Source organism: Chelon labrosus (genome assembly GCF_963514085.1).
Source record: "Chelon labrosus genome assembly, chromosome: 22".
Taxonomy (NCBI): Eukaryota; Metazoa; Chordata; class Actinopteri; order Mugiliformes; family Mugilidae; genus Chelon; species Chelon labrosus.
This window is the reverse complement of record NC_140355.1, coordinates 18645658-18670169: the sequence shown is the minus strand read 5'-3', so window position 1 is coordinate 18670169 and position 24512 is coordinate 18645658. Positions and strand designations below refer to the sequence as shown.

At 44.2% G+C, this 24512-nt stretch overlaps 1 protein-coding gene across 1 annotated transcript in view; it reads left to right on the top strand.

The window, feature by feature from the left end:
* The window catches only part of fibcd1b (fibrinogen C domain containing 1b), a gene marked incomplete at both ends in the record, with an annotated part of 117189 nt that overhangs the window by 5798 nt on the left and 86879 nt on the right, over positions 1-24512 (top strand). Inside the window, one exon of the mRNA XM_084572533.1 lies at positions 24257-24340. Coding sequence (XP_084428659.1) covers positions 24257-24340 — 84 coding nt within the window. The remainder of the gene's footprint in view (positions 1-24256; positions 24341-24512) is intronic.

The following is a 24512-nucleotide window of genomic DNA, read 5'->3' as shown; positions in this document are numbered from 1 at the left end:
GCTCAATTGTGGGATCAAATCCTAAGTGGTTCGCGGGAGTGAAGGCCTATTGTTAGAACGAAGGTATGAATGTGTGAGAGGAGTCTGTGTGTTGGTGGATCAAAGCGGTAACGAGCCATTACTGTCAAGTTGTTACGTAAGTGAGAGCTTTTTCACAGAACGTGATTTGGTGCCTTAATGGAGCTGCGTGCCATTTTATTTAGGTTTCAGCCGCATAAAGATCTACTTTTCGTAGCGTACTGCACGTCCCTGTGAAGCTGGAGCTTTACCAGCCTGAAGGTTATGCATGACAGCAGCTGTCCCTTGTGCTTTTAGCCTTGCTCATCCTCCATTTGCCTTTGTTACCTGACGCTCTCGGCTTTCTATGCCTTTTTCCCCCCCCATTTTCTTCCTTTCCATACTCTCTTGCTTACATGAAGGGACGGGATGTTTCAATATTAGGTTTTGGATGCTGCAAGGTGGCTACAAGGCCTCGAGAAGAAAAGCGGCAGTAGCTAAGAGTTTTGTGGACAAGAATGAAAACGGGGCCCGACAAAAGCAGAATAATAATAATAACAAGAGCCAGAGTGGAAAAAGAAAAGGGTAACCTAAAGCAGAGTAAAAAGGGACATGGGAGGGTTGAAGAGTATGACTCAGTCCCAGATCAGTGTTGAGCAGACAGCAGGCGCTGGGGGCACATGTACCTTTTGCAAGATGACGCAGATATATTCCAGCTGCTCGAAATCCCACATACCTCCAACAAAGGATTGTTATCAGATGTACCACACATGGTTTTGGAAGGAAAGGCAGTCTCTTTTTTTTTGTTTTTTTTCTTCTCTCTCCACAGTCTTGGATCAGTTACAAAGCTCATCAAGGATGCCCCAAAGCATCACCAACGGCTCGCTCGCATCCAGAACAACAGCTGCAGTAGAAAGTAATTTTACCAAATTGATTTGTGATTCTGGTGATGGTGTTGATTTTCTTTTGCCTCAGGTTCAGTCTGTGTGTCCTTACATGTGTGTGTGGGAGTAGCATAATTTATATGATGATGCTGCTGGCTTCTTTGCTCTGAGTGGATGGGATGAAAGTAAAGCTGACTAGGGAACATAAGGAAGGCACCAAAGGGCAAGGTTATACTCCACCTCGGAGAGGATGTATTGACAGATGTGTCAGCAAACTGACCTGATGGGCAGGGTTTCACTGTGGAAGAGCTAAAAGTGTGAGAGAGAAAAGGGAAACCGGGCAGGATAAGGTTTTACATTTCCCTCCTCAGGATTTGAGGCTGTGTCGTGTGTCTGTTCAGGAAGAAATAGTCATGGAGGTGGAATGAAAACACTTTCAAAGAAAGAAAAATAGTCATTTCACTCCAGGAGACTGTAATAGCACCATTGTGCAATTTTTCATTCACCTCCATGCTAAATCGCCATTAAAAATGCATTGGAAGTCACCTGTGAGAAGCAGATGAGAGGTGTGCAGATGGAGGGAAACGAGTGGACTGGAAATGAGGCAGAGTGGTGGAGTGAGGGATGAGAGAGAGAGAGCGAGAGAGAGACAGTGAGTGCATGTGTTACAGAGTTCAGTCATCCTGACGGACAACTAGCCAGGGCCATTCCACTGACAGATTGGGCTCTATCTCCATATCTGTAGTGAGAAGTGTCCAATTTCCTCTCGGCGATTTCAATCTAAGAGTTAAAGAGCTCTGCTCATGTGACACCCAGAGTCCTGATCAAATAGAGAAGTGAGAGGGAACGGGAGCCTCTGCTTTTAAAGGAACATGCTTCCCGCAACATAATGGATCTTTGTGTTCCCTGGGCTCATCGTTAATCAACTCTCGTAAATACTCATTCATGCAAGCACAAGAGAAATCACGTACACGCCGGTGCAGTTTCCCCTCTGTGGTGGGTTATGCACTGGAGTAAGAATGCAGACTGAATGGTAAATAATAGGGGAATTAATTAGAGTCTGGAATCCGGTAAATTATTTATAATAAACGGAGAAGTTTAATCAAGCAATCAATCTACGCTGAAGCAGAAGAATATTACAGGACGGGGGGGGCAGGACGAGGATGCAGACAACAGCAACACACAATAAAAACAAAAAAACTAAAATATGGAGAATGACTGGCAGCGAGCCACAGCTGATTTTTTAAAATAGTGATGTTCGAGAGCGGCATCTGTTCCACTGCGAGTGTGCCGCGGCTCCCTCTTTTTATCTCTCACCGAACTGCCAAACCACGTGTGATGGAGCTGCTCTGCTCTCCGAGTCTCTCTTACTTGATAGTCTCTCCAAAATCACATTATTGGCTCTCCCTGAGCCAAATGGACTCATTTCCACAGCAAACTGGCTTCGTGTGTATTTACCTGCCGATGACTAGCTCTGAGCTGAGTGAGGAAACACAATAGCACCACTGTGGGGCTGCGCACCGTCAGATGTGTGGAGGTCAATGGTTAATTAATTCCAAGGATGAAGAAGCCATTGTGTTTCCTACATTCTCAATCAACAAATTGGTGATGCCACGTTCAGTGAAATGTGTCAGAAAACCTTCAATAAGGGCGTAACCAAGGGTTGGGGCGTCAAGGCCATCAAAGCCTTCTCTGTTGGCCTAAACTTTACCAAAACCCCGACTTACATTTTAATATTTTCCTATTAACCTTATTAAATTATTCCCGAAAAGCAGCCTATACTTTTCATTTTATGGCTCGTCTGTCTCTGCTGCGGTGCTTCCTGCAGTGTAACTTTGAATTAGAGCTTTTATGCAATCATATTTCCAATCTACCTGGACCTTTGCAATTAAAACTGCAGGCGGCTGAAGCTTGAAGCACACTGAAGCGACGCTGACTACGGTAGCGTCAGAGTTTTCTCGTCCTCTGATTGGAGGGTGAGAGAGCCGCTCCATTTTAAGCCAAGCTAGCGCACAAGCTAGCTCCCGTTAACGTTTTGACAGCTATTTTTTTAACCCACGATGGCGGAGGGAGGAGACGCTATCGATTTGGTTGCAGATCTTCTCAGAAAGCCATCTTCACGGCGAACTTTGAAGGAAAAGCTGGATATTGTGAGGAATAATGAATAAAGTTTGGGGGTAGGTAGGTAGGTGGTGGTGGAAAATACACAGCCCACCACTGTCGTATACAGATACTCTATCTTGGAATTATTCAGATCCCGTACTAAAAACAACGACACATCTGTTTGGAATTTCGTCAAATCCGTCTCTAAATCTTCAATATAATTCACGCATCCCTCTGACGGTATGTTCAGTCAGGTGAAACCCAGATTTGATTGCCTCTTTGATCAACACAATGACTGGAAAGCTCAGAGAAAGACGTTAGCCGAGTGATATATGGAGGAAAAAGTATAAGGTGAGTGAGAATAGTTTCAGGAGGGAAGTTAGAGGAAATGGGAACAATGCAAAAAAAAAATATTAAAAAATACAGAGAACTCGGCAGAGAGGGAGGCAGAAAGCCACGCAGAGATGTATTTATTGCTGCCATCCTATTAAACAGTTATGACAAACTCATGGCTAATATATTAACAGACTTATCCACTAACATCCATTATTTATTCATCATCAAAAATTCAATCTGGCAGACTGTGTGCCATTATTCAGATGTGCTGGGAGAAAGTGGCACATTTGAATAAATGAGGATTGTAGACCTCACTCCCATGGCTTGTTGTTACTCCAAAACCCTCCCTTTGAATGATTCAAATAAATCAAGTCAAAAATGTAGTAGAATGATTGTTGTAAGGGGGGGGGGGGGGAATCCCTTCCAAGCTCGCATGACTGGATTCACTATATATATATCTTTGGGAAGAAACATGAGACGGGTCTTTGCACATTTTTTTAAAAAAGAAGACTCGAAGCTGTGACAAGTGTCTCCGTCATACATCATCCAGCTCGTTGTTTTTATTACCAGAAAAGAAACACATTATGATTTCTGCATGCTTCGACTTGCATCTCATTCCGGGGCGCTTTCTGACCCCCCGCTACGTCTGCAGCAGCGGATACGCTCGTATTTATTTGGTATGTCTCGTTTTCCTCTGGTAGAAATTCTGCACCTCTCTGCAATACCTAAGTCTGAATGAGATTGGATATGGAAATGTTGAGTGCTGCAGACCAGTAGTTTCTGCTGATGCCGTGGAACTTGGCAGCGTGGAGAACGGGACGTATTCCTCAGAGATACAAACACTCACTCACAGAGACACCTCTGTGCGAGCAGACACATAAAACCAGACGCACATGCACGCGCTTACTCTTCAGCACTGAACAGAAAAAGCTACCACTGTAAATAAAAAAAAAAAAAAAGAAAAATGATCGTGACCAAAAAAGTATTTGGTAATTGGGAATAAAATAATGAACATCCTAAAAACTCTTCTGTTGTTGACATCCAAGACACCAGGGCTGCTAGACTGCACCATTACAGGACAACATGCTCACAGCATAGTCCGATTTTGAAGATGAACGTCACAACCGCTCCCCAAAATAGTCATCATGGCGTCAGTACCGTTTCTCCACCACTCCTGCACAGACCCTGGATGCAAATGACGTCACCGGTGCAAAGTGGGAAGATCTGTTTGACTTCACCTTTGTGCAAAGTGGTGACTCATTGTCCATTTCTCTTTATATATATGGTCTGCAGCTCGCAGTGGCAGAGCTGACACGCCGATGTTTAGCTGGGACTTGTGAGTTCAGCTTTGAGCTAAACTAGCTTCACCGAGGCTAACGTCGGCTAGCCTGGATGACTGGTATCACAAATCGGGCTCAGTTAAGATTAGATTTACCGATCCAGAAAAAAAAGAAGAGGCAGACTTGTTAATTACAGGTGTTCATCACCAGAATCATATCATGCATGAGCAACTTTAAACCTTGCAGGGCAAATCTGTTCGTAATGACAACAAAAGATAATACTCCACAAAAACATAAGCTGTAGAAACTCTGAACTAAGTCCCGACTGGAAATGAAAGCTGAATACTATCTTATCTGTGTTTTAGTAGGTTTTAATTACTGCTAACGAACAGCCTATGATGAATGCGTGGGGCATATTAAAAAGTTAAAATAATTGCTTCTGCATGTCGAGGCTGTAAGAGCAGGAGTGAGAATCCAAGCAGCTAATGCCCGATAAGGTACACCCATTTGTTAAAACCTGTGTTTTACAAATTGGAGTGGACGTGTTGAACTGGATTTATAATACTTTTTGGCACTGTTGCGTTCCCACTAATCCTGTAGGAGCAACGACTCAGATTGCGTCAAGATTCTGGCAGGTTTTGATCTGATCCGACGGAGTTATCCCGCTCCGGTGCAGCACGCATTACCATAACCTGACCTGGTTAAAGAGTTATTGAAAGGAAAGACGGAGCCGGAATCAATGCTGAAAACATTAATGTGTTTTGGTATGACTTAAGTCATCTTTTGCTTTTGAATATATTCAATTTTGTCAATAGATTTTGGCGACAAAACTTCTCTTTCTTCTTCCTTCGTTATATTTCTGGAAGATTTGGCACATGTCAAAGGAGTTCTCTCTAATCAGAATGATTTTGATCCGGTTGAAGAAATATTGTCCATGTCAACGTAGCCTCTGTGTGACTTGGCTCTTAGTCCTTACAACACTGCAACCCAGTCAAATGCAGTTTAAAATAGTTGCCAGGCCTTTAACGTTGAAGTTTTGTTCAAATAGTACCGCATTTGTCTTTGTTAAATTCAGTGGTACCCCGTGCCTTTGTTGCTTTGTTGTTGTGTTTGAATTTATCCAAGGACTCGGTCAACATATGGTCCAAACACTGCAGTGTTCCCTCACTAAATAACAAATGGTCCAAAACACAACCTCAAGCCTCTATTGGAAAAAACAAAAAATGCTGAAAAACTGGCCAATACAGAGACACACACCAACCATCATTGTGCTCTCTTCAGATCCATTATATGCCCTTCCATCTGTGCAGTATTGTTTTCTTTCTTTCTTTTTTTCAGATTTGGTTGATAAGATTTAATTTGATATCTTGTGGGTGACATATGGGAGCAGAAATTGAAGACTTAAAATAGTTTCTATTTGCATGTTAGCAATATAAAAGCCTCTATAAAGCCTGTAGGCGCAGCACAGTGTCTCAGCCATTTGTCTGCCACCTTTAGTCAAATCTTCCTTACAGATGCAATGAATATTTGATGAGGTTTGCAAAAGATTGAGGTGCACTACAGAGGGAGTGTGAGAATCTATCCGACAAAGAAAAGCCCGGAGTCCAGTGATTTTAACGCAGTTTCACAGCTCGCTGTGAGGATCGTGTCATGAAAGTTAATCAACTGAGTTGTGTAGATGGACATGGGGTCTCCATTTTAGTCGTGGCATTGATCACAACTTACACCGATCAGCCACAACATTAAAACCACTGACAGGAGAAGTGAATAACATTGACCTTCTTGTGACAATTCAGTGTTCTGCTGGGAAACTTTTGGACCTGGCATTCATTCATGTGGATGTTATTTAGACATGACACTCTGATGAGTCACAACTGTTTTGGAGGCACAAGCGAGGCCTACATAATTTTAAGAAGGTGGTCATAATCTAATGCCTGATCGGTGTATGTGAAGGTGCAGTACAAGCAGGTAGAAAGCTCAACAGAAGTCTGCCTGACGAAGCTGATAAAAGCTGGGCTCAAACTACAAACGCCAGTTTCTCCCAGAACTCACCTTCTCACCAACTGGTAAATAAATCCAGTCTGGATTTCTATCTGCACAAAGGTTCGGCCCAGATTATCTGGTAATGAGAGGGTTTGTGGATCCACCGTTGAATCCCCTGAACTGTTTCATATTTGGGATTAAATCTGGATCATCACCTGGATGATAATTTAAGGAGCTTCACAATAATTGATGAGAGAAACAAGGCTTACAAGGCCAACAGAGCTGATGATGGTGTTGTCAAGAAAAGGTGGTCCTCTATGCTAAAACTAGCTAGCACACCAATGTTGACAGATACAAAAAGTCACAGTTAAAATCTTACCTTGTCATGCTCCATGTGTTGACAGAGTCTTCCCAACCATTCCATAATCCACACTTGTTTAGCCTTCTGCTTTTTTTCACTGCAAAGTTACATCAAGTTCTCCTTCTTCCTCCTTTTTCACTTCCTGTTCCTCTTCTTCTTTTAGTCTGATTGGTCGATTGGCAAACCAGCCAACAGGTGCATTGCTGCCACCTTATGGAGTGGGGTATGGATCAGTAGATAAAACATAGTATAAAGATGGACGCCATGACAGCTCCTCTAAAGTGAAGCCAAAGCAAGTAGAGCTCCCCTTGTGGCTGACTGCGGTATAGGTCATAAGCTCCACCCCCTCTATTTTGGTGGATGGGACTTGGGCCAAACTAAAACACTAAAGTGCATGTCAAATAAAAAAACACTGATGCATACTCAAACGTCCATTTTTCTCATAAGTTTTGTTTTAGTTAGTTATTTGACGCAATGGAAACAGAATGTGACCTCATGATGACAACCAGTTGCCATGCCAACTGTTCCATTGGACCGTGAGAGTAGGAAAAAATAAATGAATATGTAAAAGTGTATAATCCAACATTTATTTGTAGAGTAGAGCGCAGACTGGAAGATGGCGCTGCCCGTATCCCTGGGAAAACACCATCAGTTTGGCCAACGCAAGGAAGTGGGGATGTGTTGTCCATATTTATATACAGTCTATGAGATTAAACAGGAACTGTAGGTTGATGTGCCACACACAGTATCTGTTTTGTTTCCATGTGCTTCATCGTTAGATCAAGTGGAGGTGATGCCTTCAATGTCCACTCAGTGCTCATGATCTGGCATGATAATTTAAGTGTACTGTGGTATGGGATGTTTTCAGATATTGCTATAAGTTTCAGAGTAGCGCAGAGAGACTCGTTAGGTGTCTGATTCAACCTGCATGCAAAATCAGGTAAGATTTCAAAACCCAATAGCCCGAGACCGGCTCTAGTCTGACGCAGGAGTTTCACTCTTGATGCCGGGTTTTGGTTCTCCTGTTGAGGAATTAGGTGCTTGTTTTCATTTTAGAATTCAGAGTAGTTTTCTCTCGCTGTCAGTTGTTGCTGGGTTAGGCTGGGGCAACTGGGCACTTGGTTGGGTTCATGAGAAGATCATGGGTTTGGGTTTTTTCCACCCTTTAGAATACCAGGTGCAGGATGCGCGATAGTTGCTAATTGAAAATTTCAAAGTTGTGCTTTTTGTTGCGACTAAGGCGTTGATTTTGCAAATGAAAGTAGACGTCTCTGGTGTCATCCTGAAACGAGCAGAGAGTTAAGCTCATGCTTTTCAACAACGGCGAATTTTGCGACCAGACGGAAACAGTAATTGCCACATAATCCCTGACAGTTCCTGAAAATTTACTCTTCAGCTTTGTTTTGGTTCAAAAAACGTTGTCTCTCCACATGTTAAACTTCTCTTTCCTTCAGCCTCCCTCGCAGTCTCTCCTCCCAGGCTTCTGTAACGTGCTAACACAAGAAATCAATCAGGCCCTCACTATTTCTACAGCCCCTCAGCTCACATTGATTTATTGCAAATGCGCTGAAGATGAAGAGAGAAACTCTTTAGCACCGTGGGGCGGGGGTGGTCAAAGGGGGGGGGGGTGGATACTAGGGGGGAGACGGATGAAGGGATGATGACAGGTTTGGGACTCGAGGCGAAAAAGGAGGAGCGGGCAAAGGGGAGGGATTTTGTTGTGCTAACCTTTGTCGTGATAGGCTCATGGCGTTCACCTCGGGGTCAGAAGCTGACAGTTTTCGGGCCAGGGAGAAAATGATGACGGAGTATTTTATATTTTGGATGGCCGTGATGTGTTTGCTGCGCGCTGTGGTTTTTCCGGGACGCCGTTTGTGACAGCTGCTGTCAGCATGTAGCGGGGCGGGTCAGGGGTCGCGGAGGCTGTTGAGGCTTATCATCCCACGCGACACCATCAATAAACTAACCTGACAAACGTATAGACACAGACTCCACAGCATTTCTGCGTTGTAGCTCTTCTGTCTTGCACAGGGACGCTCTAATTCTGCTCATTTTTAATTTTTTTTTTTGCAAATGTGCCCTCGACGCACTTTTAAAAATGTCTCCTGTCAGAATAAATTAACACCTTATTAAAGCTGCACTCTTCACTTAATGCAATCATAATTACTTTTTGTTACCGATTTGAGTCGCGTTCGGGGTTTAACATTTTTTTTTTTTAAACACGGCACAAATTATCTTCCCGCTGCCGCTCAGTTTATTATTACTCGGTGCAATTTCAGATTTCATGCACGCGCGGCTGAGGGGTGATATCTGGAGGCATGCTTCACCGGGGAAGTTTTGTTTTCTATTTCAAACACCTTGAGAGTAAATGGCTTGTTCATCCGCTTTGCAACAGTCGCCGTCTGTGTGAAGAGGAGACGGAATAAGCAAGAGTTCGATGGCAGCTTGGTGTGTTTGGACACCAAAGGGGAGCTGATGGAGATGGGGATTGGAGTGGATTACTGGGATGGGACAGCACAATGGGGAGATCTTATGTTTATGTGAGGCTTTCATAAAATACATGAGCGGGCGGGGAGGTGGGGGGAACGTATGCCTGCTCGCGGCCATATGCAGTGGCTTTGGGCCTTTCTCTGCGGGGGCCGACGGAAGAGGTTGAAGAGGAGATTAAAGTGATAATGTACATCTCTAATCCCCAGCACTTTAGGAGCAAAGAGGCGAGACCGCCTCCGAGCGCAGAGCCTGACATGAAGAGGGTGCATCGGTGGCCGTCGGGGTCAGCCGTCGCCACGGCAACAGATTATTCTGAATAATTATCTGCCATATGCGCCTTGTCACAATTAGAAGTTGGCTGTGAGCTGGGTCCACGGGTCAAATGCTGATCAGAGTACTGGGAGGGGGGGTGGGGGTGGGGGTGGCAAACACAGCCCCCCTACACTGTTTATTAGAATAAAGTTCAGCTTGCTTGTCACATCTGTCGCATGATTCGCAGCCTCACAACCTCACACTCTGCTCCTAAGCAGATTTTTCTAAGCAGAGACCCGACGCTCGCTCTAAACGTCACCGCATGCTGCGCGCGTTGAGCTTTCACTACCCCTGTCATCCCCCCCCCCCCCCCCCCTTCAATAATAAATCTTGCAAAATGAAAATCTGGAAATGAAATAAATGGATTTATGATTTCAATCAGACTACTAAGCTCCTCGGATCGACTTTTCCTTTCTTTCTTTCTTTCTTTCTTTCTTTCTTTTTTTTTTAGCGGAGTGGCGGGGAGAGGAAATGACTGTGCGAGGAGGAGAGTGCACAAATGTGAGCTGACAGAGGCTCAAGAAAAGAGAAAAGAAAAGAACCCCCCTCCCGCCTTTTTTTTTTTTTTTTTCTCATGGTTTGTTCTCGTAACCAGTCCTTCCATTAGGAGTCCAGCCGTTTTAACTCATCGCTGCAGTCCTCCCGCAGGAGTTCTGCGGAGGATGCCTCGTTTCCCATAAGCTGTGTTCACACCAGTGCTCTGGGAAAAGCACCAACAAGGTGCAAAGTGATTTATCCATCATAGCAGATCATTTATTCCGTCTCTTGAGGCCATGTGAAAAGGGTCAATTAGAGGGAGATGCTGTTTTCTTGTAAAGCGAAAATGCCAAAGTCTTTGTTATTTAACGTAGGAAACTTTAACCATAGCCCTGCGATGGACTGGCGACCTGTCCAGGGTGTACCCCGCCTCTCGCCCGATGACAGCTGGGATAGGCTCCAGCAGAACCCGCGACTCTTAACAGGAATAAGCGATTACAGAAGATGAATGAATGAACGAATGAACTTTAACCATCCAAATACTGTAAGTAAAACAGGTGATTCTTGCCATCTGCTCGTACTTTACTTGCTTTTTTACTCGTTTTCTTAGCATGATCTGCAAAAAAAAGAAGAACAACTTCATCAAGTCATCAAGTGCAGCAATCGCCGTTCATATTACGTCTCTCCACCTAATTGTGAATTTGGTTTAAAACTGTTCCAGCATCTCCTGGGAAATGCGAAATGTGCCAGTGGCTTAATCAGTTAACGCTCAACGATACCTCCGGCTTATTACGCCGCGCTGTCAGATTGCTCGGGATGCTCGCCGAATTGCGCTTCCCTCTGATCAAATTTGTCACATCACGCCGGGCGGGATCACCAGGTGGAGGCTCAGCCGACACATTTAGGGAAAGAGCCTGGATGTGTTCAGACAAGCCGCTCGCGCTTAAACGCCCATTAGGCCTCGCACACCACTTACATTGGCGGTCTATTAGATTGTCACCCATCACTATTAGGAGACACTCGGAGCCCTCTGGCATTCTGGGAAAATAATTACATTCTTTCTGCGTCATAATTACTGCCTTGGAAGTGGCTCTTTCAAACGCTAACAAAGCAGGCTCTTACTCCTTCTCCGTCTCCCCCCCGTTCCGTCGCTCGGCGAGCTCTGCCGTTCTCTTTTCCGTTGTCTCCCCTGACACTAATGAAGTGGTTTAATCTCGTAACTCAAGAGGAATTGTCAGCGGAGAGTTAAGCTCTTACGTGTCTCCATTCATTTATTTTTTATTTTTTAACTTGCCCACATTTTGAGAATCTGCACCAAACGTCACATTGCTTTGTGACTCGCGTGGATTCGGCAGACTGTATGGATTTGTTTTGGGGGCAGATTAATTTGTCAAAATGCAGCTAGAAAAGTTTGATTCCCCATTAGCAACTTTTCATTTTACCATCCTGGATGATACACTGCCTGGCCAAAGAAAAAGTTGCCACCTGGATTTCACTAAGCTAATAGGTACGAGCCTCCTATTGGATAATTACTGCATGGGTGATTATCTTAAGTTATTTAACCCTAACTGATGCAATGAGTAGCTTCTCATTTCTTAAACAACAATGTCTACTGTAAAGACACATCCTGTGGTCATGGAGAAGAAGAGTTAAGAACTGTCCAACACATTATTAAAAACTGGAAGGATATTGGGGAACCATCGTCTTCCAGGAAGAAATGTGATCTGTGATCACTTAAAGGTTTGGTGAAATCAAATGGAAGAAAAACAACAGTAGAACTCAGGACTATGTTTAATAGTGAAGGTAAGAACATTTCCACACAAACAATGAGAAGGGAACTCAAGGGACTGGGACTGAACAGCTGTGTAGCCTTAAGAAAACCACTAATCAGTGAGGCTAACTGGAAAAAAAGGCTTCAATTTGCTAGGGAGCATAAAGATTGGACTCTGGAGCAATGGAAGAAGGTCATGTGGTCTGATGAGTCCAGATTTACCCTGTTCCAGAGTGATGGGGGCATCAGGGTAAGAAGAGAGGCAGATGAAGTGATGCACCCATCATGCCTAGTGTCCTGTACAAGCCTGTGGGGGCAGTGCTATGATCTGGGGTTGCTGCAGTTGCTCAGGTCTAGGTTCAGCAACAGTATGTGTCCAAAGAATGAGGTCAGCTGACTACCTGAATATACTGAATGACCAGGTTATTCCATCAATGGATGTTTTCTTCCCTGATGTTCACCGGCATATTCCAAGATGACAATGCCAGGATTCATGGGGCTCAGATTGTGAAAGAGTGGTTCAGGGAGCATGAGACATCATTTTGACACATGGATTGGCCACCACAGAGTCCAGACCTTAACCCCATTGAGAATCTTTGGGATATGCTGGAGAAGGCTTTGTGCTCCCATCATCAATACAAGATCTTGGTGAAAAATGAATGCAACACTGGATGGAGATAAATCTGGTGACACTGCAGAAGCTTATCGAAACAATGCCACAGTGAATGAGTGCTGTAAACGAAGCTAAAGGCGGCGCAATGAAATATTAGAGTGTGTGACTTTTTCTTTGGCCAGGCAGTGTATAATCCATCGAAACATTCATGTAATGCCGCCTCGCTGCTCAACCAATGCCGTTCCGATGCTTATTTTCACACTTGTAGACGTACACATTGTGACTGGCCGCTGTGAAAACCCCGTCAGACGTGAGGTGAGTTGGAGCCATTATACCTTATAGTTCTAGCTCAGTAAACACTGCGAACAGCTCGCCTGTTATTTCCCGAACATGACTGATGTTTAGCACTAGCTTACCGCACTCAATTGGTCTATTTATGCAGTCACACTACTTTGATTTATTCCTTCCCTTCTTCTGGGGGTTTGTTTGAATTACCTTTTTATGACATGGCCTTATTTATTCACTGTAAAAGAAAAAAAAAAAAAGTAATTTTCTTTTCAGCCACAGACAGCAAGCCACTGCTTTGGTGCTTTTATTTTCCAGCTCCTGAGTCCAGGCCGGTGACTTTCAGAATAAAGCGTAGCTCCATTTTTAATGTGGCCGCTGCACTTCTCTTGTGCTTCACCAGATAAAGCAGTCGTGTTTTTTTTGTTTTTTTTCTTATTGGGACAATAGTAGTGAAAGTAAAGTAAAGTAAAGTAAAGTAAAGGAGCTTATGCTGGGTTACCATTTGGATTGCATTAAGTCAGCCCTCACCAACTGTTCATGTAAAAGCTTTTTTTTGTCAAACGGCGCCGCGGCATTCCTCTGCCGGCTGAAAGGAAAACAATCTCAGTGTAAGAAGTATCAAAGTGCTGCGTGAATTCCGGATCATGTAACCTGCATTAGATTGCGACGTTATTTCAAAGCATGCTGGGGAAATGTGCAGCTTGCCTGCATGCTCCTGTCAATCAAAACGAAAGGGAAAGACGCCAAAATCAAGTCTAAAAATAAACTCGGGAAAGTATTATTTTTTTTTTTTTTATCCTTTTCACCTCACAGAATGAAAAGCAGTGAATTTGCTTGTGCTTGCAGTTACTTATTTATTTGGTGCAGGGATGATAGCAGTGTTTAATGGATGGTGTTTTTGTTTTGACCACTAGGAGTCCTAGGGCACGCTTTGCTATGTGAAGGTTATCTGCCTTTTCTTTTTTTATAATTGAAAGCTAAGCGTGCTTTCACACCCAGTTCATTCCAGCTCTGAAACCAGGAGCGTTTAAACCGGTTCGTTCGGACTGGTCAGAGAGAGAATGAGCTTAACCTGCTTGCAATCGCTTGCAGTGAGAAGACGTTTCCCACGGGCTGGTGCGACCTACGATTCATAAGCTTATAATTATAGAACCAAGCGGGTTTACCTGAAGCACAGAAGGTTGTGGTGCTCTTCTTCAGTTTTAGAGGTGTCAGCCAGCAGCAGTAGGCCTTCTCAGCGTATAGATGCTTCATCAAACTTGCTGTTCATATACAGAACTCTGGCACACATACCACAGACACTAAATAAATGGAAGCACATACACTTGCTGTTGATGCACGACTTTCAAACTGATCATTTCCTCGTTTGCTGAATGCAATTTGTCCGCACAATCGTGACCAGTCGCAAAACTTTCTTGCAAGTTGCAAGTTGCAAACGCGCAGTGCCGTTCAGCCAAAACCGGATGCAACGCTGCGGCAACACATCAATTACTCAAATCTGAATCGAAACTAAATGCAGGCGTATTTATTCACATTTGCACTGACACAATTATAAAAATAACACTGTCCTCACGCCACCCCTTTAAAATCTCGGCACTTTACATCAAGTGTGCCCTTCGTGATGCATGCATGTCCTCGTTTTAACCAAATGTGCTGCAGTCATTACCCATAGCTTCTGAAGGGTCATTGTGTGCAGAAATTTAGAAAGCTTTCATTATACCAAAGTCCCCATTGAGAATTGCTTTTGTATTTATGAGGAGTGCCGGTAGTTGCACTGCGCTGTTGGCATGCCGGCTACCTTTGTAACTTGTAACTAGACTCTGGTCAGAAACAATATCATCACTTTTAAAGTCAGGCTTAGGACTAGGAAAGAATAGCTTTGCTTTGGCCTTCACGGAGAGGACCTTGGTGTAATGTTCCCACCCTGCCGTTTGGTGATTGAGTGCACATTCATCCGATTATTTCTATATCTTCATTTCCTGCCGCCAGCTTAGAAAGCACACAGAGGTGAGATATTGCACTTGATAGGTTAAGGGAACTCCTCTGTTTGTTTGTGATAGTACAACTTGGGTTTATGAAAGGAAAGTTGAGTTTATATAGAAAACCGTGACCTTAGAAGACCAATATCCACTGCAGCGTAACCTCTCCTCCGGGAGAGAGCGAACACGCAGCACTTGCCACCCGATAGCACTCAGCCAACACACCCTCCGCTCGCGCAGCGGCACGAATCTGCACACACACACACGCGGGCGATGCGAGGAGTTTTTCAAATAAATGAAGGGACGCGCGCTCGCACACACGCGTGCCCACGACCGGTTTCGGTAAAGGAGCAAACACCGCATCTGTCTCGCCCCATCGGCGTCAAAATCCGATCTTTTTGCCAAGGTCAAATTGTCAAGATGTAGGGTATTCCCTGCGCCCAAACACAGCCGCACACACGTAGGCACACAAAGACATAGATGGACGCGAATAGACGGCGAGATAGAGACGCACACATACATGTGAGGGGGGCGCAAAAGTGCTATCTTAGCTACAAACAAGTCATTCTGCAAGGTAGCTTTACCATGAAGCGTAGACACCGCTATCCATAACACGCATCTATTATTTATGAGCCCTGCACATACTGATGTATGCAAATGTATACATTAAGGTTCGGCAGCTCCTCATTTCTGCCTGTTAGATGAAGTGTTTGCCTTCTTATCATGCTGCTATTAAAATAGCAAGACTGTGGGGCGGAGATCCATCACGTCTGTTAATGGTGTCTGTGTGTGTGTGTTCGGCGCGTAAAGGTGTGCACAAACGTATCTGTGTGTGTGTGTGTGTGAACCTCATGCTTACGTGATTGTGCCGGTGCACTTAACTGTGCGTGCAAGCCGCAATCACGACTGTAAGTGGCCGGCAATTTTCAAAAAGAGAAATTGAAGTGGGACTAGAAAGGGGGCAGGAAGACACGGAAGCCCGTGAAGTTAAGACGTGAAGAGTCCTTGATGAGAATCTTTTTGATTATTCCTGACAAAGGTAAAGCGAATAGCATCGTAATTACCGCCTCGCTTTTTTTTTTTTTTTGTGGAAGCGTCCCCTTGTTTGTGTTGAAGCCGCATCAGCAAGGGTGGCCACTTCTGTTCTTGAAGGCATTCGCCGTGCAGTAAAAATGTTTTTACTGTCACAGTAAGTGCTGTTTTTGCATCTATAATCCCCATTAGAACACATGCCTGCCGGATGTGTATCTTACGTCTGCTTCTGAGTCTTACGCCTTTGACATTATCCGTAGTCGCACTCCAAGCAGCCTCCTTACTCGACCTGCATGTTGCGCATGAAAGTTTAATTTCAAGTCAAGACAAGTCAGGTTTATTTGTACTCTATACTCTAATATTGCATTCAGGGTCTCAATTATACCACCACGGCACCGCCGGTTCCTGACCTCGCATAAGTTCCTAAGTAGGGAGGGGGAAAAAAAAGAAATGCTTAAAAAATTGAGAAGAAATCTGTGAAATGGAACGGAGAGTTCAAAGAGGGTGCAGAGCCTACTGTTTTCCGATAACTTGTGATGGCAGAAAGTGCAGAAAGGGAGAAGGAAATTTAAAGTTAAAAAGTTGCGACGATAGGCTAAGCTTTCGGGTCGGTCAATAAAACAGAGCTATAGCAAAGGCAACTTGAGTTGTTTGAGCTTTTCCACTCACCAAAGTGGCATCTTCAGTTCTAAATGACCGGTGAGGACTGGTGGTCAGCACTGATGCCTCACAGCGAACGGCCTGACTGGGGCCTTTCTGTGTAGAGTTTGCATGTTCACCCTGTGTCTGCGTGGGTTCTCTCTAGGTACTCCAGCTTCCTCCCACCGTCCAGAGACATGCTGGCCTGTCCAAAGACCTGTCCAGGGTGCACCCCGCCTCTTGCCCAGTGACGGCTGGGACATTTGCACAGATTACTCTTACAGTCGTGTTTACATCGTATATGGACAGTTTGGAAAGTTTCAAGCATTTATGGCACAGTTTTTGTACATGCTGTGTATTGTTCTACTGTATTTGTGCCTTAAAAGTGTCTTGTTCTTGCACGTCATGCTCCTCACATGTGCCTTAAATTGCCCCCACGGGGACACATGAAGTTTTCTGAATCTGAATCTGAATCTTTCAGTCCCATCCCGAGCTGCCTGAGCACTCCCCGAGCACTACATCCAAGTGTGCCAGTGAATGAGTAAAATGCAAAGGTTAAATCTCCATATTTGTATTTTGTTCACATTTAGCATAAGGATAATAAAGAATGTTGTCCGCCTTCACTACGTCCACGTGTTTGGAGGTCGGCAAAGAAATGAATATTCACAGATAGGAGTGCACAAGCCACGGCAGCCTCAGATCTGTGTCCCGGGAAAAGCGCTAACAATACAAAGCCACGTGAAATTGAAAGCCCCTTTTTCATTCTCGCCGTTTCACTTCGTGCTTACAAAGGAGCCGTTCTGACCTCACAGTGATTGTGTGCTTTATAATAGCGGCCGCGGTGATATGTTTTTGCATTCCGGTGTGTGCGCGCGTCTCAGGGACAGAGGGTGACAGACTCACTCTCTCTCGTGTGTGGCCGATTGCAGCGCGAGCTCCAAGGACAGGCAGTGGAGGGTAGAGCGGGTGATTTGTCTCTTAGGATTGAACTCATCCCCCTCCTGGTCTCCTGCAGGCCTCTCTTCCCTCCTCCGTCTCTGCACGCTGTCTTGTTTTGAAGGTGAAGCGCATTTCTCTCTCCGTGTTTACATGCATTCGTTTTTAGCTGACGCCGCTGATTGTGCTTTTCTGAATTTTGCACAGTTCGTGGTGGTACAGTTACACAAGGGCGCTCACCTCCGGCCAGAGGACGTTCAGATTCACGCAAAGATATTGTATGCTAAATAGAGTGAGATAGCACAGCTCTTTTCCTTAAGGCCAGTGGAACCCATGATACAAATATAGTTCCGAATCCTGCGTCTCTCTAGATCAACACAAAATCCTGTATTCAAAGCACTAGTTAGCTTCAGTTTACAACATAAAGTCATTTCTGCCAGGGTGCACATCTCTCAACTGATCGGCTGCTCTAACTGTGGTGTGTTTGTTTTTCTTTTGTCCAGAGGCCGATCGTGATAAGGTGTGCAGAGAGAATATTTTGTCTGAAGTAGCTAAACTCCCGGCCCATGCAACCAATCAGCAAAGCACAGGAAATCCTCTGAAGCTGAACAAAACAGCCCCAAAAGGCCCTTGTGGGCACCTCTCAATAGCTGTTCCTCTAGTCAACCAAAAAAAATAAAAAATCATAAGTAAGTATAAATAGAATCTGAACAGAAGGCAAGAAAGCAGACTAGTGCGGTTCTGCCATTATATGTCCCATATTACCTCATGTTAGCTTTGTTAGAAAATCGCAGCATCCCTCCCGGTGGCCCGTGTAATCATTATTTGTGCGCCTGTGGCCAAGTAATCCAAAAAAAAAAAAAGTGTCCAGCGCTGTCGTCAGCCGCCATCAGCTCATACAGGGAATAGGCCCTTTGAAGTCTGTAAAAGCTGCCATGCTGGTCATCAACAACCACAATGGCGGAAAATATCCAGACCCAAATCTCTGTGGTCTGCAGAACAGGATACAGACACTGGCAAAGTAAACAACTCTCCTATCGTATTCAGCAGCCCGTGCAACAATCTTTGCTGCTTTTTGTTTTAATTCTAGTTCATTTTATGGAGGAGTTAGTGAAGGTCTAATGTTTATGTTGATTTGTGGGCAGTGTTCTTTGCGATAGAAAGTTTGATAGATCCTCGTGTAAAGCTGGAATGCTAGAGCAAATATGATTTAAATCAAATGTCCACCAACTGGCCTGCTTCCGTGCACTGCAGCTGCTCTCTTGCAGCTTGGTTTGACGCACCAGTTATTGGCTAAAAGGTGCAAAATCTTCAAGAAGTAACTGCTAATTTCTAGAAACTATACAGGTCTCCAATAACACTTCATCATTGTGCAGAAGATAATGACAAGTTGTGTAGTGAACCAGAATCTAGTTTGTAGATTTAGTCCCCTCAGCTTGGATGCAAAGTTGCACAGGGAAAGGTATTTGTAAAAATGCATCCCGGGGAGTTTCACTGAGCTCCAGCTGATGTTGACTGATGACGGCACTCTCAAGTTCCTCCCTCCCAGTGAGCCTCGCACTAAAGATTAAACATCCAGCAACTCTGTTCAAAACAAGGTGACATTCACTACAACAACTTTGGGGTTTCTCCTCTTCTGGCCGAAGCTTGACCCTGGATCGATCAGCCACAGCATTAAAACCACTGACAAGAGAAGTGAATAACATGATCATCTTGTGACAATTCAGTGTTCTGCTGGGAAACTTTTGGACCTGGCATTCATTGGCGTGGATGTTACTTAGACTTGTACCACCCACCTAGACCAGACCAGGCACCCCCCAACTCCTCGATGACAGCAGCCATCCCCAGCAGGATGTAGCCTGACACAGACACACACACAAAAACACTTTAGGAACAACTAAAAAAAAAAAACATGAAACAACAGCTCAAGGTGTTGACCTGGCCTCCAAATTCACTAGATCCCAAACTGATCAAGTATCTGTGGGATGATCAACAGAGGCCCCTCCCCCTCAACCCATAAGACCTAAAGACCCCCCACTAACAACATCCTGTTACCAGACACCACAGGACACCCTCAGAAGGCCCATGTCCATTCTCTGATGAGTCACAACTGTTTTGGAGGCACAAGGGAGACCTGCACAATATTAGGAAGGTGGTCACAATGTTATGCCTGACCAGTGTATAAGACCATACTGTCAAATGAATACACTGATAAAAACCCTCATCAGACTGGTTAGACAGGCCGGACCCCATATTGTTATTCTGACGCGATTGAAATGAACTTTTTGGAATGTGCGGATGTGCACGGTTCCCAGAAAACAGTTGGAAACTAAAATTTTGACATACTTGGATGTAAAAGGGATCATTTTGACCAAGTGACAAGATCACTGTTTACAGGAAATGGAGCTAATCTGATATTTCAGGGCCGCCAATTGGGAGGAATGAAGGAAATGTACGTCACAAAGGCCTATAAATAATAAATGTTTGTGGCTTAAACTGATAATAAAATCCACGTATGAAGTCTTTTATGTGGCTTTCTGGAACATAAAATGAATGTTTGAAGAACGCAACAACAGCAGATGCTACAGGGACTACACAATAGTTCCCCACTGCCTGTTCATCAGAGAAAGAATCCTCCAAAAGATTATTTCTAATTGTTAAAATTCCAAGAATATCTGCGTCAGCGCTCGTTCTCAAAGCCACTTACTTATCTCCGTATACTTGATTATTTTTCATTCATCGCTCCTGATGTATTTCCACTTAAATATTGTCATGTAGAGTAATTGTAAAAAATAAATTAATGACTGTGACTTGATCTAAAGAAAGTGTTTGTGAAGTAACTCATTAACATGTCTGTGTTGTGTTATATGATTAAGCCAATGGAATAATATGAAAAGCTCCTCAGACCTGTTGTGGATTTAAAGACGTTTTGCTTTTTATGCAAATGCGTTTGTGAATTCTGATGAAAAGGCTGGAAAGACTCAGCATATTACGGCGAGATGTCACAGCTTCATTCAGTCGTCCCACATTATATCTTCACAGGTTTGTTGTGGCTTTTCACTGACAAAGCAACACCTATGTAGTGCACAAATAACAAGACGGCGTCCCATATGAACCGCTGGTGATCTTTGTGCTTTTTATTCTTCTTTACTTGTGCTTTTTTTCCCCTATTCCTTCAGTCAGTCTTAGTCCCCTCATTTAGCAGTCTGCAAGTACCGTTAAATGATTAGTAAGCCCACAAGTGAATATATGCAAAGCCTCTTCCACTCCATCGGCTTAGCAAGCAGTAGGCTTAACACACCTTTCTGAAGTCCCTGTCACGCACACTCACGCAAAGGTATTCCGCAAAGTGAGCTAATGCACGAACAACGCATTCAAACAACAAAAGTGTTCCTCGATAGTCCTGGCATTCTTGCCTCAAAGATTTACTTCCACTCCTGCGCCCATGCAAACACGCATAGGTGCCGTCATTCAGAAAGCTTGCACGTACACATCCAGGCACACCCAGGATAAGTCTGAGCCCTTCCTGTCTTTTCAGACGTGCCTCATCAGATAGGATTCTGCGCGTAAGGTCCAACCAATAAAAAAGCCCAAATATTCTATTAAGTGTAAATCCTCTCCGCTGGTGGAGCTTTTGGAGTCAGATTAAGACTAGACAAACACTGCCAAGCAGTCATGCCCACACCGGGACCACCGCCAACAAGAAGCCCCACAGATATTGGTGTGTCACTGTGCGTGTGCGGATGTGTGCGTGCGCAGGCTGCAAAGAACCCCAATGCGAGCATTAGCAGGCCGGGGAATGAACAAACTAAAGCTCTGATGCACGCTGCTCAGTGTAATGGGAAGGCTGAGTGTCGGGAATCGGAGTGGGCTGCAGCTGCAGCACGCAACCTTTCTTCTGCGATCATGCGTTCACGTGTGAGTGTGTCCTTCTGGCCTCTTGCGAAGAAACAGTACACCTGGGTTGTTGCACAAACATATTTGCGTCCTCCTGCAGCGGCAGAAAAACACATGCAGCTATTTTCATTGCCAGTTGTTGTTTTTTTAAGACATACAAATTGATTTATTTGGCTCTGCTGTGTAGTTGACTTGTTATTTTGTTAGCCTTATCACTGTGGAGTCTGTGTTTATTTAGTAATGTGGCTCTGTAGCTCCTCTGTGTGCTGCAAGCGCAGACAGCTGCAATGTTTTAGGCAGAAGAGACATAGATTTCTATCGCTGACCCTAAGGCTGCTCATTAGAATTCAGCACACCTCTCTCCAGTCCCCACAACCCCTTAATTTTTTTTTTCTCTCTTGCTGCCTACTTTTATTCCTTTCTTGCTGTCTTACACATTGGAAGAGAATGCTTAGAGCGAAGGGGTGAATTATTGGTCAGCCGTCATAACAATGACTGTGTGAGGTGCATGCATAGAGCAAGTACTGCAACACAACTGCATGTGTGTGTGTGTGTGTGTGTGTGTGTGTGTGTGTGTACTTGAATATATATATTTATTGAATATATATATTCAAGTGCACGTTGTTATGTCTGCAATATAGATATTAACACTCAATTAAAGGACTCAAAGCTCAAAGGTGGAAGGGGTCACTCGTACCTGCTCACATCTGAGAGAATTATAACCCAACACAACAGCTCCAAGGAGCTTCTAAGTCTCTTTCAAGCCTTATTATTTGTTCGAGTCCACGCAATTATTGCGTGACTGTGTCTAAGCTCCCCCCTCATTAGCCCCCCACAGGCAGTCATTTCCACATTAAGCAAAAGTTTTAATGATTAACCCATTGTATACACGCTGTTAGTGTCGCAGCAGCCAGACAAAGCCAACTTGGTAAAGCAGAGCAATTAACATTAATGGAGTTCTCAGGGGTTGTAGACCAAAACAGAGGTGCAAGATTACATTTGTTGAACATGCATTTCATCACACTGACACGTCTTCTGGATGCCTACAGTTATTTACTCATCCAAATGCACAGAAGCCACAGCCAAAGCTTGTCTTTATCTATCTTTGCACCCTGGTGGTTGAGAATTAATGCATTGATGCAGCTTTACAGGAGTCTTGACACACTGCTGCTGATGTTAAAACATACAGTGCCATACAACAAGTGTAGAGAGCATATTTAGTCTCAGTCACGCGCGCACATTCTGATGCATTAATAGCTAATGTTAGCTGCATCCTATCTCAAGCAGGCAGCTGTGTGTGTGTTCTTGTTCAGCGGTCTTTCTGAGGACTAGTTTGAGTTTTACACCATCAGAGTGAGGACATCTGTGCAAAGTGAGGGCATTTTGGCCGGCCCTTGCCTCTTTACAAGGCTGTTTGGGGGTTAAGACTTGGTTTTTGGGTAATGGTTAGGATTAGGGTAAGGGTTCGGCTTCGGCACTTAGTTGAGATGGTTAGGGTTAGGGGCTAGGGAATGCATTATGTCAATGAATGTCCTCACATGTGATGGAGTCCTCACAAAGATAGCCATACAAACACTTGTGTGTGCTGTGGTATGGCTATATTTCTGAGGACCACTTTTGAGTTTTACACCGTCAAAGTAAGGACATTCGTGCAAAGTGAGGACATTTTGGCTGGTCCCCATTTCTTTACAAGGCTGCTTGAGGGTTAAGACTTGGTTTTAAGGTAAAGGGGGCAATTAGGTGTGGTTTAGGATCAGGGTAAGTTTTAGGGTAAGGCACTTCATTGAGATGTTTAGGGTTGGGGGCTAGGGAAAGCATTACGCCAATGAATGTCCTCACAGAGCTAGCCATACAAATACTTGTGTGTGCGTGCACTCTTGCACAGCTTTCTTTCTGAGGACCACTTTGAGTTTTACACCATCAAAGTGAGGATGTTTGTGCAAAGTGAGGACACTTGTGCAAAGTGAGGACATTTTAGCTGGTCTTCACTTCTTTACAAGGCAACTTGAGGGTTAAGACTTGGTTTTAGGATAAAGCGTACAATTAGGTTGTGGTTAGGGTTTGAGGCTAGGGAATCCATTACATTAATGAATGTCCTCACAAAGATAGCCATACAAACGTGTGTGTGTGTGTGTGTTTGTGGCGGTGTTATTGTCCCAGGCTAATTGAGCAATTCCACAGTGGGAGCAGCGGTGTTTAAGGTCACAGAACGATGTGCTCTCCTGGTTAGAAACCTCCTCCAGTTAGAAAGCTCCCGCTTTCATAATTACTCTGCTTTTATCAGTGCAGGAGCAAGAGAAGAGCTACGCGTAGACAAATGCAATGTACGCACATAGGCACACATACTGAAGCACGTAATGTTCAGACATTGTACGTGAACACCCACATTCACCTGCATGAGTGAACGCTTGCACATGGCTTACCCACTCTCACTCGATTAAATGTTCTTTTTTTGTTTTAGTTTATTTGATGTAGGTAGGAGGAAATTACTGAGGGGGTTTCAAAGCCATCTCTGGAAAGATGCATTGGGCTTGTCACAAACTATTGAATTCAGTTATACCTTGAGATGTACAGATGTCTGTTCAAATCTGTCTGTCAGTGTGCATTTCTGCGTGTAGATGGTTGAACCTTATCAGCCCGAGCACCATTTATTTCTTAACAATGATTTCATATTAGATTTGATGGTTTGGATTAGAAAATGCACTTTGATGTTTTCAGTTATTTAAATGCAGATCCAAAACCCCTGTCTCTCTCTGTATGTATTTGTGCACATGCACTGTATGTAAGCCTGTTTGTGCACATGTGCTTGCATGCCTGATTGCACATGTGACCTGAACAAACCCCAACACTGGTGGCCCTGTCTGTTTGTCCCATGCAGACGTTCTGTGAATGTGTGCCCAGCTCCTCCCAACTCAAACATCGCTGGTCAGACTCAGAAACTGCCAGGGAGACTCCGGCCAAGGTAAGGCCCTGTCACCACGACATGTACGTACAGACACTCATCAACAAGTGCTTTACTCTCATGGGATTTGACGATTTTACACAGTTTAGGCTCTTGTCCAACCAGTGATCTTTGCATGGAGCAAATTATTATTTAAAAATTATATTATTTTAAACATAGCTTAATACAGAAG